At 42.2% G+C, this 14,569-nt stretch overlaps 1 protein-coding gene across 4 annotated transcripts in view; it reads right to left on the reverse strand.

The window, feature by feature from the left end:
• Positions 1-455: 455 nt before the first annotated feature.
• SH3TC1 (SH3 domain and tetratricopeptide repeats 1) overlaps positions 456-14,569 on the reverse strand; it is an 89,252-nt gene continuing 75,138 nt past the window's right edge. For all 4 annotated transcript variants that reach the window (XM_056555042.1, XM_056555040.1, XM_056555043.1 and 1 more), the window contains exons 14-18: positions 13,185-13,335; positions 9,694-9,816; positions 6,912-7,062; positions 2,890-3,086; positions 456-799 (exon numbers count right to left, since the gene is read on the reverse strand). In XM_056555042.1, coding sequence (XP_056411017.1) covers positions 551-799; positions 2,890-3,086; positions 6,912-7,062; positions 9,694-9,816; positions 13,185-13,335 — 871 coding nt within the window. In that variant the 3' untranslated portion in view covers positions 456-550. The remainder of the gene's footprint in view (positions 800-2,889; positions 3,087-6,911; positions 7,063-9,693; positions 9,817-13,184; positions 13,336-14,569) is intronic.

Below are 14,569 nucleotides of genomic sequence, written 5' to 3' on the forward strand. Positions count from 1 at the left end.
ATTTGAGCCAAAATTACTAACAACTCGCACCAAATGATAAATTTGGTGCATGTCCACGAAAACCAAAGTGAAAAAAAAAAAGGTAAAAAGAAACTGTCAACAGATAAAATTGATAAATACCCCCCATATGAATCTACTTTTATCTCCTTATAAACTCAATCATTTTAAGTTTTCCCTACAGCGCCACCACAGGGGAAGAAAAGCATTACACCCTTCACTTTTTTTTCAGGTTGATGGGAGAGATCAAAACCCGTGCAGAGGAAAAGTTGCCCAGTTGCCCATAGCAACCAATCAGATTGCTTCTTTCATTTTGCAGAGGCCTTGTTAAAAATGAAAGAAGCGATCTGATTGGTTGCTATGGGCAACTGGGCAACTTTTCCTCTGCACAGCTTTAAATAAATCTCCCCTCCCCATGTCTCTCAACAATCCAGTGCAGCCCTATACAGACAGAATGGTCGTATCAATAGGGTTTATTACTTCTTTTGCAACATTTACAATAAGGAATAAAAAAAAAAGATTATTCTCAATACAAAATATCTGCGCTACTTGTTCAGCAGCTGTAAGTCCGCGCTAGGTTTTGGTACTGCTGTCCAGGAGACAGGTTTATCCTTCGTACGTTGAGTTCTGTGGCGAAGGTCCGGGCTTTCTGATAGAAGTAAAGTGACTTTTCTCTGTCAACTAGAAAATTATGGTAAATGACGGCAAGTCGGGTGTAAATCTTCAGCTGGGACTTCTTGTTGCCTAAATCCATAGCAGCGGCCAGGGCGAGATGATAGTATCCAGCCGCATCATAGGGATCCTATATTACACAGCAGTGTTACTACAGGGGATATCCCAAAGGGTCATAACCAGTCAATAATACAAGTATTTACTACATATTAAAGGGGTACTCCGGTGAAAACCTTTTTTTCTTTTAAATCAACTGGTGACAGAAAGTTCAACATATGTGTAAATTACTTCTATTAAAAAATCTTAATCCTTCCAGTACTTATTAGCTGCTGAATGCTACAGAGGAAATTCCTTTCTTTTTGGAACACTGATGACATCACGAGCACAGTGCTCTCTGCTGACATCTCTGTCCATGTTAGCAACCATGCATAGCAGATGTATGCTAAGGGCAGCATGGTGGCTCAGTGGTTAGCACTACTGCCTTGCAGTGCTGGGGCCTTGGGTTCAAATCCCACTAAGGACAACAATAAATAAAGCATTATTATTATTATAATAACGTCAGCATAGAGAACTGTGCTCGTGATGTCATCAGAGAGCATTCCAAAAAGAAAAGAATTTCCTCTGTAGTATTCAGCAGCTAATAAGTACAGGAAGGATTAAGATTTTTTTATAGAAGTAATTTACAAATATGTTTAACTTTCTGCCACCAGTTGATTTAAAAGAAAAAAGGTTTTCACCGGAGTACCCCTTTAAAGAGGTATCCTATCCCAGCATAGGGAAATAGGGAACAACATGTTAAGATGGGAATACCCCTTTAAGGCCACAATGCTGATATTCAGCTGGTGGAATTCTGCTTGTAGCACAATCCCATTGTTTTCAATAGGACTCTGCTGCTCTGTGCGCAATGGAATTCCGACGGCAGAATAAACATGCTAATTATTTTACTGTAATTCCACCGGACTGCATTGCCATCTATGTAGACAGGTCACGTTAGCATCCGTTCCAGACATAATCTCTGCCTGGAATATGTCCTGGCAGAGATTCAGCAGTGTGGATGAACCCTTACGGATCAATTTTAGTTAGGTATAAGAATTCTTCTACTAGGATCCATAGGGGGCAGAATTTTATCAGATGTGAATCTGCCACATGAAACACACAGTCTATGGGCAGGTGATCATAGAGCAGGAGGAGCTGAACAGGTTAATAAATCATTTTATGGGAAAAGATTCAGACTAACATTTAGTTTTTTTCATAAAAATTTGTAAAGAGTCCAGTGGGTGGTCCTACTGATAAGACCACCCACTGGACTCCAAAAGAATTGAAATGACAAATGCCAAGTTAGGGTACTTTCACACGGTGCAAGTTTCCACAGAACATTTTCTGGAAAATCTGCAGCAGATCCCATAGATTTACTCGAGTGAACTCTCCGCCTGTCAATCCCTTCATCAGTGGTCTTCAACCTGCGGACCTCCAGATGTTGCAAAATTACAACACCCAGCATGCCCGGACAGCCAACGGCTGTCCGGGCATGCTGGGTGTTGTAGTTTTGAAACCTCTGGAGGTCCGCAGGTTGAAGACCACTGCGGCCTTCATCATCATCCAGCCCCCCCCCCTTTTGTTTTGTACTCACCTCCCCTCGGCGGAAAGTTAGGGTGAGCTGGTCCGGGCCATCTATGCTGCAGGGACTGTCCGGTGGGGAGGATTAGTCGTTGCGGGCTGTCCATTTTCACCGGGGGGCCTCTTCTCCGCGCTTCGGGCCCGGTGTGAGGTTGCCTTGACGCCGCCGCACTGGTACGTTCATGCGCAACGTCCCTGTGCGTCGTCATCAAGGCAACGTTACTAGTTGTAGTTCTGCAACATCTGGAGGTCCGCAGGTTGAAGACCACTGATGAAGGGATTGACAGGCGGTGATGATGAAGGGGGGGGGGATGATGACGGGGGTCTGGATGATTACATGGGGGGGATGATGTATTTCCCACCCTAGGCTTATTGTCGAGTCAATAACTTTTCCTGGGTTTTTGGGGTGAAATTAGGGGCCTCGGCTTATATTCGGGTCGGCTTATACTCGAGTATATATGGTAATCTACTGCTGATTTTCCGTTGCAGAAAACCGTTTTCTAAAATATCCACGAGGAAACTCAAAAAAGATCAACATGATGGGTTCCCTTTAAACTGCACGTGAAATGGAGAGAAGACAAGACTTGTGACTTGGGTCCTCACCTTCAGATCATAGAATATGATGTCCCCCAGGACCAGGTAGACCTTCATGTAGTAAACAGACTCTTCTTCTAGTTGCAGGGGAGATGAGCAGAGGGAAAGCGCCTTCAGGTAGAAATGCTCTGCGAGTTCTGACTGATTCAGATGGCTGTAGATCCCGGCTAATCTGTGATAGGAGACCCGTTCATTCAGTGGATTCCCTGTAATGACACAAAGCGCCCACTATTACATTGTAACAGAGAAGCTTACAATTATCGCCTCTCATGTTATTACTAAATGGGCACTCTCATCAAAACTAATCTTTGCTATTGCAATCCTTATGGTAAATAAAAAATCTTTCTAATGTACATTGTTAAAAAAAAAAAAAAAAAAAAAAAAAAAGAAGTGTTCTATGTTTTATTTGTGTTTAATAAAGCTGCCACTAGGTGTCTCCCTACTTGTCCAGAGCACATTCCCCCCCCCCCCCCATTTCTTGCACAGACTTTGGACTCCTGTTGGCCTGGCAGAAGTCCAAAATCAGGAAATAAAGTCTGGAGTGCTGAGGGGGGGGGGGGTGCAGTCTTAGCCAATCATAGCTCATCACACACTGAACTGCTCTGGGCTGTGTGTAGCAGAGTGAGGGAGGAAGTTTTCCCCTGTATGGCTTCAGATGATGTCACAGCCTGCTGGGTAACGCCCCTTCCCAGTCTGTGAATCTGACTGAGACTGAGCAGAAAATACAGAGCAATATCAAGGTAGAAAAGTAACAAATAATAAAAATAAAGGCAGGGGGTGGTTTATCAGATGGGGCAATGAACTGGGAGTCTTATAAAATTTAATAAGATTATGAGAGGCACTCTTTAATAGAACAGAAGTTCCTACCATAAATAGGAACATGGCACAAGCTGCAATGTCATTGTACTGAGGTTTATTGCAGAGCACTAGAAAATGTACTGTCATCCTCTAAAAGTGTGGATGGGAAGATTTAAAGGGGTGCTCCACTGGCCAGCATTCGGAACATTTAGTTCCTAACGCTGTGCGCGCGCTGCGGTTGTCGGCCATGCTCCTTTGTGATGTCAGGCCCCGCCCCATCAATGCAAGTCTATGGGAGGGGGCGTCATTCTGATTGTACATTCTACAGTTTAATTGAGTAATTGTAAAGTTATATTAGTTTTATGTAAGGGAAGTTATAGTAAAGGTTTTTGTATTTTTTAATATGAATGGTGCCCGCTGCTCTCCGCCACAGTATACCACATCCTGTTCTCACCTATGTAATGGAGAGTCAAAACTCAGTATAAACCTAGCCTAATCCTGCTCAATTCCATTAAAGGGGTGCTCCACTGGCCAGCATTCGGAACATTTAGTTCCTAACGCTGTGCATGCGTTGCGGGGGTCGGCCATGCCCCCTTGTGCCGTCATGCCCTGCCCCCTCAATGCAAGTCTATGGGAGGGGGCATGACGGTATACTGTGGCAGGGAGCAGCTGGCGCCATTCATATAAAAAAAAAAAAAAAAACCTTTACTATAATTTCCCTTACATAAAACTAATATAAGATTTTAATTACTCAAACTGTAGAATGTACAATCAGAATTTAAAGTATACAGGGTACAAAAAAACTGTATTTTCTCTAAGGATGCATCTGCAGTGCGCTCCATATAGTGACCTCAGGACCTGATTTAAAAGCACTACATGTTAGGCTGCGTTCACACGGCCGTCTAGACCCGTCCCGTTCTTCTCCCGTCAAAAATAAAAACGGACTTAAAAAAAAGAACAATAATGGATACAAACGGATGTTATCTGTTTGTATTAGTTTGGATCCCTTATTGTTCAGAGAATAAACAAAAAAAATAATTTTGTTCTGAGCATGCTCAGAAGTAAAAACGGATCAAAAAACGGATTGAAAAAACGGATGCAAACGGATGACATTAAAGGCTCATCCATTTTCCATAGACTTCAATGTTAAATTTACTGTATCCGTTTTTTATTCCGTTTTTTTGACGGGAGAAAAAATACTGCATGCACCGTCTATTCTCCCGTAAAAAGAAACGGAAACAAGCGCAGACAGGTACAAACTGATGTGAAAGGATTGTAAAAAAAAAGGACAAAGGTTTGTAATCTGTTTGCAAGCAGCAACAACTGAACCTACACGGTTTAAAAAAAAAAATGGGGACAGACGGCCGTGTGAACGCACCCTTAGCTTCCCCAACATGTTTCATGGCACCAGCCAGATCATCAGAGATGTTAAAGGGGTACTCCCGTGGAAAACTTTTTTTTTTTTTTAAATCAACTGGTGACAGAAAGTTAAACAGATTTGTAAATCACTTCTATTAAAAACATCTTAATCCTTCCTGTACTTTTTAGGGGCTGTATACTACAGAGGAAATGCTTTTATTTTTGGATTTCTCTTCTGTCACGAGCAAAGTGCTCTCTGCTGACCTCTGCTGTCCATTTTAGGAACTGTCCAGAGCAGCATATGTTTGCTATGGGGATTTTCTCCTGCTCTGGACAATTCCTAAAATGGACAGCAGAGGTCAGCAGAGAGCACTGTGGTCGTGACAGAAGAGAAATCCAAAAATTAAAGCATTTCCTCTGTAGTATACAGCCCCTAAAAAGTACTGGAAGGATTAAGATTTTTTTATAGAAGTAATTTACAAATCTGTTTAAACTTTTTTTTTATATATATCAACTGGCTCCAGAAAGTTAAACAGATTTGTAAATTAGCTCTATTAAAAAAATCTTAATCCTTTCAGTACTTATGAGCTGCTGAAGTTGGGTTGTTCTTTTCTGTCCAAGTGCTCTCTGATGACACGTGTCTCGGGAACCGCCCAGTTTAGAAGCAAATCCCCATAGCAAACCTTTTCTACTCTGTGCAGTTCCTGAGACAAGCAGAGATGTCAGCAGAGAGCACTGTTGCCAGACAGAAAACAACAACTCAACTTCAGCAGCTGGTAATTATTGAAAGGATTAAGATTGTTTAATAGAAGTAATTTACAAATCTCTTTAACTTTCTGGAGCCAGTTGATATAAAAAAAAAAAAAAAAAGTTTTCCACTGGAGTACCCCTTTAATAACAATATAGATCTGTGACTCCTAGGTACCATGTGCCAGTTATAATACTGGGGCTTCCTTAAGTGGCCCTCATGACCCAGGTGTAACTACTACCCCTGCAACCCCTATATTTATACCCCCTGGCTGTAGAGGTTTTTACAGTAGATTGCCTACACATGTAAGGCTAGGGTCACAATAGGATGTTACTCCTGTAATTGTGCTCCTTGTATCATGGCTAGGCATCACCATGAAATTACAATGATGTTGGACCATCGTTTGTTGAAACCATCATATGTTGAGGGATCCGCGCAATGTAAAGTATAGGACAGTGGTCTACAACCTGCGGACCTCCAGATGTTGCAAAACTACAACACCCAGCCGTTGGCTGTCCGGGCATGCTGGGAGTTGTAGTTTTGCAACATCTGGAGGTCCGCAGGTTGAAGACCACTGGTATTTGAGGTTATACTCACCTGTCCCCGCCGCTCCGGACCGTCACCGCTCGTCACCGCTGCCCGTGATGTCACCGTCCATCGCTGTCGCCGCATCCCCGGGGTGTCCCCGACGCTCCGGCAAGGCCTCTGCTTCCCCGGCATCCTCGCTCTCCGTCGCCGCCATCACGTCGCTATGCACGCCGCTCCTATTGGATGATGGGACGGCGCGCGCGGCGACGTGATGACGACGATGCAGGGGATCCCGAAGAGGACGTGCAGGAGCCCCGAGGACAGGTAAGTGATCGTCAGCGGACCACACGGGGCACCGTAATCGGCTATCCGGTGGCAGCTGAAGCAGTCTGCGCTGCCGGATAGCCATTTATGCGATGGCCCCGACATACAAAAGCATTGTATGTTGATGCTGCCTCTGAGAGGCCATCGTATGTTGAAATGATCGTATGTCGGGGCCATCGTAGGTCGGGGGGGGGGGGGGGGGTCACTGTATTATTTATTATGGTACAATCACCTTTATTGTGAATGTTGTCATTTCTACTTTTGTCATTTGTACCTAAATTGACGCTCAGGGCCAGTGCCATTTTCGCGTGCTCCAAGGCTTCCTCGTAGCTTTTCGTGCTGATCAGCAGCTCTGTGAGTTTATTGCACAGTCGCAGTTCAGCCGTCACATTCTCTGTCTTTACAGCCAGCGGCAGAGCGCAGTCCTGAGGGGGAGATACGTGTGATGAGTCAAATAATGTCATGTACATGGATTCTAGGGTTACGGATGGGCACAGATTTATCTACAGCGGCCACTACAGGGGAAATGTAGTATTACATGGCGCGTGTTACAGAGTCTTTGAATAAACTTGGGGGGGGAGATTTATCAAAACCCGTCCATAGGAAAAGTTGCTGAGTTGCCCATAGCAACCAATCAGATCGCTTCTTTCATTTTGCAGAGGCCTTGTTAAAAAAGAAAGAAGCGATCTGATTGGTTGCTATCAGCAACTCAGCAACTTTTTCCCTGGACAGGTTTTGATAAATCTTCCCCTTGGCCATTTGTGCTCCAGACTTCCTGGCCGACATTTATCATTGTCTTTAGACTGGTTTTTTTTTGTTTCTAAAAAAGGCGCAATCAGGGTTTATTTGCGCATTTTTTGCGCCTTTTGGTTTACACATTTTTGCTGATTTTGAGTTGCAATCCACTGATTTTGACAATACACATGATATAGAAGGGTTTTATCAACTGCGCCTTTTTGTGAAAAGGCGCAAAAAAGGCACAAAGCCACTGAAAAGTCTCTAAAACTACACCATCCCAGACCTAGCTTAGCTTTTTGGTGTATGTCAAGAGAGAAATTTCAGAAAATGTGACCTGCGCAAAATGTATCCATTTAATAAATTTTGTGCTCCAACACATCACCAGAATACAAAAATACAAAAAAAAAAAAAGATGTAGAAAATGCTTCACTTACACCTACAATGATAAATGCCCCCCATGTCTTCATTTACTGTCAGCCACAGGGGTTAAAGGGGTGTTCCAGGAAATTTTTTTTTTTATATTAACTGGCTCCAGAAAGTTAAACAGGTTTGTAAATTACTTCTATTTAAAAATCTTAATCCTTCCAATAATTATCAACTGCAGAAGTTAAGTTGTTCTTTTTTGTCTGGCAACAGTGCTCTCTGCTGACATCTCTGCTTGTCTCAGGAACTGCACAGAGTAGAAGAGGTTTGCTATGGGGATTTGCTTCTAAACTGGGCGGTTCCTGAGACAGAAAAGAACAACTCAACTTCAGCAGCTCATAAGTACTGAAAGGATTAAGATTTTTTAATAGAAGTCATTTACAAATCTGTTTAACTTTCTGGAGCCAGTTGATATATATATATATATATATATATATATATATATATATATATATATATATATATAAAAGTTTGTTCCTGGATAACCCCTTTAATATTTCTGTCACTTGGTCACCAGTAAAGTTTGCCATACCCTGAAATCATCTCCTTCCCACCCTCTGCTAGTCTTTCCTGGCGGTTGCTAGAGACCACAGGATCAGTATGCAGCCCCCCTAAATGTCAGTTCAGTAGAGGTGTATAATTTAACCCTTTATGTGCATCTTATAGGCAAGGCCCTGAATAGGCATCACATAGGCACACTTATGTAATGGGTGTCAGTTCATTGGTACCAAGTTTTTAGTTAGTCTTAGTAATAGTTGTTGTAGCAATTATATAAACCGGGAGAAACTATAGTTGAGTGGATTTTTTTTCCAATTCACTTTTACGTTTTTTTGTTTTCTGGTTCATCATCCATTGGCCATTAAAGATTCATTAAGGCAATTGACTGTATTCTATGGGGCAGGGCTGGTGACCTATCTTGCAAATTACCTCAAACTATAAATTTCAATAATTACTCCTTCTATTACAGTGCAGTAGAAATTCCATAGTAAAGGTTTTAGCTCCCTCTACTGGCGACAGTCTGTAATTACCACAAAATGCACAGAAATTACAAAATACATGAACGTGGATTTTTTCTCTGTCATTTTTTCACTGTCACCTTGTCAAAAAATTTAACTTTTATAATAATAGGAGCCCATCTATCTATCTATCTATCTATCTCATATCTATCAATCAATCTATCTATCTAGTTATCTATCTATCTATCTATCTATCTATATCATATCTATCTACCCTTTTTTGTATCTATCGATCTATCTATCTTTTTTGTATCTATCTATCTATCTATCTATCTATCTATCTATCTCATATCTATCAATCTATCTATCTAGTTATCTATCTATATCATATCTATCTACCCTTTTTTGTATCTATCTATCTATTTGTCTGTCTGTCTATTTATATGACCTTATATACCATAGAGGTAGCAGCAGCAGTATACAGATCTAGGAGGGGAGGGATCTGTGAGCTAGCAGGAGTGATTTGATAGGTGATGATATCATCCTGTAGTTCACAGGAAGTCAGCGGACCAAGGAATGACCACTTACTCTGACTCATTAAGTACTTTGTTTTTCTGTGGGTCAGACTGGTGATCACATGACCAAGTCACACTAATGATACCTATAAATGCAGCTGTGCTGGAATGAAACAAATGGCGCTGTAGGACTAGAGAGAAAAAAAAGTTGGCCAGGCACCTTCATGGCCACTTCTGTATGTGGCTGGTATAGGGGGTCAAGATGGGTACGTTTTCATGTTTTACTGTATAGCAGAAAATATTTCTTAGAAGCAGGAAGACATATGTCCCATACATAGCAATACCTCCTAAAACTGTTGTGGAAAATACATATCCCAGCTGTACAGCCCATTATATGATATAAGAAACATTATATTCTACTCGCCCTGTAGAAGGTTGTTGCCTTATTTCGATCACTGGCTCCATTGAAGAATATGTCCCCACTGGCTTCATACAGCTCCATGCCGAGCTGCGGGTCTCCTGTGCACAGAGCCACATTCTGAGCTACCTGCAAAGAGACTGGTCTTCATTCACATGTCTCAGCAATTACACAACATATGGTCAAGAAAGTTCAGTGAAGAAATAAAATATTTGATCCCCTGCTGAAAAGAAAGAAATGATCAGTCTATCATTTTACTGGTAGGTTTTCCAATAAGTTATACATTGATTTGCATTTTACACAATGAAATAAGTATCTGACCCCTTTGCTGAACATGGATTAGTACTTGGTGGCAAAACCCTTGTTGGCGATCAAAGAGGTCTGACATTTCTTGTAGTGGGCCACCACGTTTGCACCCATCTCAAGAGAGATCTCATGTTTGCTGATCCTCTCCAAGTAATTAAAAGGGGTACTCCGGTGGAAACCTTTTTTCTCTTAAATCAACTGGTGGCAGAAAGTTAAACATATTTGTAAATTACTTCTATTAAAAAATCTTAATCCTTCCTGTACTTATTAGCTGCTGAATACTACAGAGGAAATTCTTTTCTTTTTGGAATGCTCTCTGATGACATCACGACCACAGTTCTCTCTGCTGACCTTATTATAATAATAATAACAACACTTTATTTATTGTTGTCCTTAGTAGGATTTGAACCCAAGTCCCCAGCACTGCAAGGCAGCAGTGCTAACCACTGAGCCACCATGCTGCCCTTAGCATACATCTACTATGCATGGTTGCTAAAATGGACAGAGATGTCAGAAGAGAGCACTGTGCTCGTGATGTCATCAGTGTTCCAAAAAGAAAGGAATTTCCTCTGTAGCATTCAGCAGCTAATAAGTACTGGAAGGATTAAGATTTTTTAATAGAAGTAATTTACAAATATGTTTAACTTGCTGCCACCAGTTGATTTAAAAGAAAAAAAGGTTTTCACCGGAGTACCCCCTTAAGGTTTCAAGGCTGATGGTCAGCTCCCTCCATAGATTTTGTATGAGATCAAGGTCTGGAGACTTGCTAGGCCACTCCCTCACCCAAAAACTGACAGGCTTGCAACCCATTGAAGCCTTGTGTTGGTCTACAATCTTGCCCCTGACATCCTTGGCCAATGGTTTAGAATCTGATTGATGGCTTTTGTGGACAGTTGTCTTTTATACAGGTAACAAGCAGAGATCAGGAGCACTCCTTTACAGAGAGTGCTTCTAATCTCAGCTCGTTACCTGTAGAAACGACCACTGGGAGCCAGATATGTTGCTGATTTATAGGGGATTAAACGAAAATGCACATCAGTTCATAACTTATTTGAAATGTGTTTTTCTGGAATTATTTTGTTTTTATTTTGTCTCTTACTGTTATAATGAACCGACCATTGAAAATCATCAAGGGATCAAATACTTTTTTCCTTCACTGTGCGGGCGGTTCACAATTTTCCACAGTCCCCTCTGCGCCAGTCCATACATATTGGGAGGAAAAGTAAAATCTATGTTGAGTTGTTTATTAGAAGTAGCTGACATTCCATTATCAATCATTTTAGGGGTTTCAGACCAGTGTAATTGGGGTCCCTGTATCTATATAAAGTACCTACAAGAATAGGATATGCTTTTTTTAATGTTCTCTGCCAACCAGGAATGGATCCAATGGAAATAAAAGACTAGAGCATTACCTTACTGCAGTGTTTCCCAACCAGGGTGCCTCCAGCTGTTGCAAAACTACAACTCCCAGCATGCCCGGACAGCCTTTGGCTGTCCGGGCATGCTGGGAGTTGTAGTTTTGCAACAGCTGGAGGCACCCTGGCTGGGAAACACTGCTTTACTGCTACATGGAGCGTTCAAATAACTGGATATTAGAGTAAAGGGGATGCCAGGAATGTGGGCACTAACTAGTGGGTTTAAAGCCACAGGGCTGTGATCTGGGGTTTGTCAGAGCAGGCTGTCATTTTTAAGGGGGGCACAATTTATTGATTTACTTTTTTTATATACCACCAGTTGGTGCAGAATATTATTATTTATTTATGTAGTGCCCTTGGTATCAGGGCAGTTTACATTACATAAGGGATAAAATACATGATACAGGTACAGTAAACATGGCACAGAGTAAATTGGGTGGATAAGTGGCTAAAAGTGTAAGGCTGCATTCACACCACGTTTTTGCAATACAGTTCCCGTATACATTTTTAATGTGAAAACCGTACAGAACCGTATTAAACAATATGCATTGAGTCTCCAAAAGATGCATCAGGTTGTGTCCGTTTAACATCTTGTACGGTTTTGTCAGTTTTTTTTCCCGTACCCAAAATCATAGCCTACCACGGTTTTTGGTCCGGGCAAAAAAACGTATTAAACCGCATACGTTTTTTTTAACATGGGAGTCAATGGGAACCGTACAGTATTCCATCCAGTTTGCACCATACGGTTTTTTACTTTGCACAGTTTTTTTTTTTCTTGGAATTTCAATCAAACAAGTGAAACTTTATTCATAATGTAGTGAAAAGTTAAAAAGGTATACGTTTTTTTCTTACAAAACAGATGGAACCGGACATCATTTTTCAAACCGTTAAAATTTGTAATCACGTTTTGATACAGTTTAGTCAGGTTTTGAGGAACCTGTTTTTCATCAAAAACCTGATAAGGGAACTGTGTTGCAAAAACTTGGCGTGAATGCAGCCTTATGAGGGGAAAACACTGTGAAGATGGGTTGTGAGGAATACAAGTTGACACTCTCTGGTGTCGGTTTTGTGTTTGCAGCAGGGATTGGTGTATAGGGGGCTAAAGAGTTCCTGGGGTTGTGGGACAGAGAAGATATGATGGTAGTAAAGTAGATCAGTTTAGAAGAAGTGAGTGCAGATGTGAAGGTGAAGAGTGTATGTTCGTATGTTGTGAAGTCTTCTGTGGAGTAGGTTTTCTACCTGCGACACTCTGTGGCCCTAGAAGCTTGCCTTAGTTGTTTTGTCAGGTTAGTCAGTCAAGGGCCGAGGTGTTGTAGAATGGAAAGGCTGTGTCTGTATCGTGGAGAAAGGATGTGGTGGGGAGTTGTGGAAGAGTGTCAGAATGTGTGTCGATGTTGGGATTTTTGAGGTTTCTGTGAGGGTGGGTAGGGTTCTGCACTGGGGGACGGGGCTAGCTGAAGAGAAGAGATACATGGAGATGTCCTTGATAGGTTAAATAGGGAGCCGAGATGTATGACGATAAGGTCAATGGGGTTGTCGAAGTCACCCATGATGATAGTGAGGATGTCCACGGAGAACAACTGTAGAAGCCAGGTAGTGAAGTGGTCAATAAAGTTGGTAACAGGACCCGGTGGTCAGTAGATGACGGCCACTTGGAAGTTGGAGGGGGAGTAGATGCGGACAGAGTGTATGATAATGTTGTAGATTCTGGCAGTGGCATAGTGTGGGTTGCCAGCTTACCCGTCTAACCCACCAATTTCAAATATATATAAATACCTGAATATACAGATCCACCAGCTCATTCTGGCCAAGAATATAATAAATCTTTCCAGCCATTAACCAAGCGTAGGCTTCTCTCTCTTTAGACTGAAGATCAATAAAAATTCCCAGACTTCTTTTGGTATATTCCAGTGCTGATCTACAGGCCCTAGACCCATAACAAGACGCAATGTTCAGATACGCTGAAAAAGCAATAGGTTACCAAAGATCTATCAACTAAAATGTGAACCCGATAGAAGGGCGCGCTGATCATTTGCAACATTAACAACAGTCAGTTTTAGTTCAGATTGACTCATGACTTCTTGTTTTTTTTCTCTAGATCAATAAGGCTAAACAGAGATTTAAGATTTAATCCATAGCTATACACCCATCTATGGAATTTCTAGATGATATGGGTTGGTCTTCTTTACAACATGCTTGTCCCTTGGCCCAGGTGGAAAGTGGTTACAAAGAGTGTCTCCTACCCTGGAGGACCTGTCCTGTACTGCATTACACAGAAAACCTATTGATTGGTATACGCCTTGTGTAATACCTAATTTCTCCTGTGGTGACACTGCAGTAAAATGGAACATCTACTGTCATAACAGATTAACTCAGGAATTAGAGCTGGTCACTGGGGTTTGCACCACTGTGGTGTAGATTGTCAAGGGAACCTTCTAAAACTATAGGTTGTCCAAAGTGAAGAACTTCTTTAAAGGGGTAATCGGGACCTAATACATCTTATCCCCTATCCTTTGGATAGGGGATAAGATGTCTGATCACGGGGGTCCCGCTGCTCGGGACCCCCGCAATCTGTCATTGCGCACCCACCTTTGCGAGCTCTCCACAGCACTGGAAGCTCCGAGTGTGCAGGGTGATGACCACGGGGGCCAGAGTTTCATGACGTCACAACTCCGCCCCTGTGTGATGTCATGACCCGCCCCTTCAAAGCAAATCTATGGGAGGGGGCGTGATGGCCACATCACATGGGGGCGTAGTCATGACGTGACGATACTCCGGCCCCATGGTCATCATGCTGCACACTCGGAGACTCCAGAGCTGCGGAGAGCTCGCAGAGGTGGGCGCTAAATGACAGATTGCAGGGGTCTCCAACGGCGGGACCCCCACGATCAGACTTCTTATCCCCTATCCTTTGGATAGGTGATAAGATGTAATACAATACAATACATTCCTTATGAAGTAGAACAACAAAAGGACTTGACTCTCACATTTGGAAGATGTCTCACCAAACACAGGTGTCCATGGTTGTTTTAAGAATAACAATGTCATTACTGTCATCAGGGGTCAAGTCTTCGGAAAAAAAGTGTGGGAACTCACTCAAGATATCCACTCAAGGGCTGGTCCTGCAGGACTCCAGCTAATGGGAATGGTGTTCCTGCTGT

This window comes from Hyla sarda, chromosome 1 (assembly GCF_029499605.1).
Source record: "Hyla sarda isolate aHylSar1 chromosome 1, aHylSar1.hap1, whole genome shotgun sequence".
NCBI classification, from domain to species: Eukaryota; Metazoa; Chordata; class Amphibia; order Anura; family Hylidae; genus Hyla; species Hyla sarda.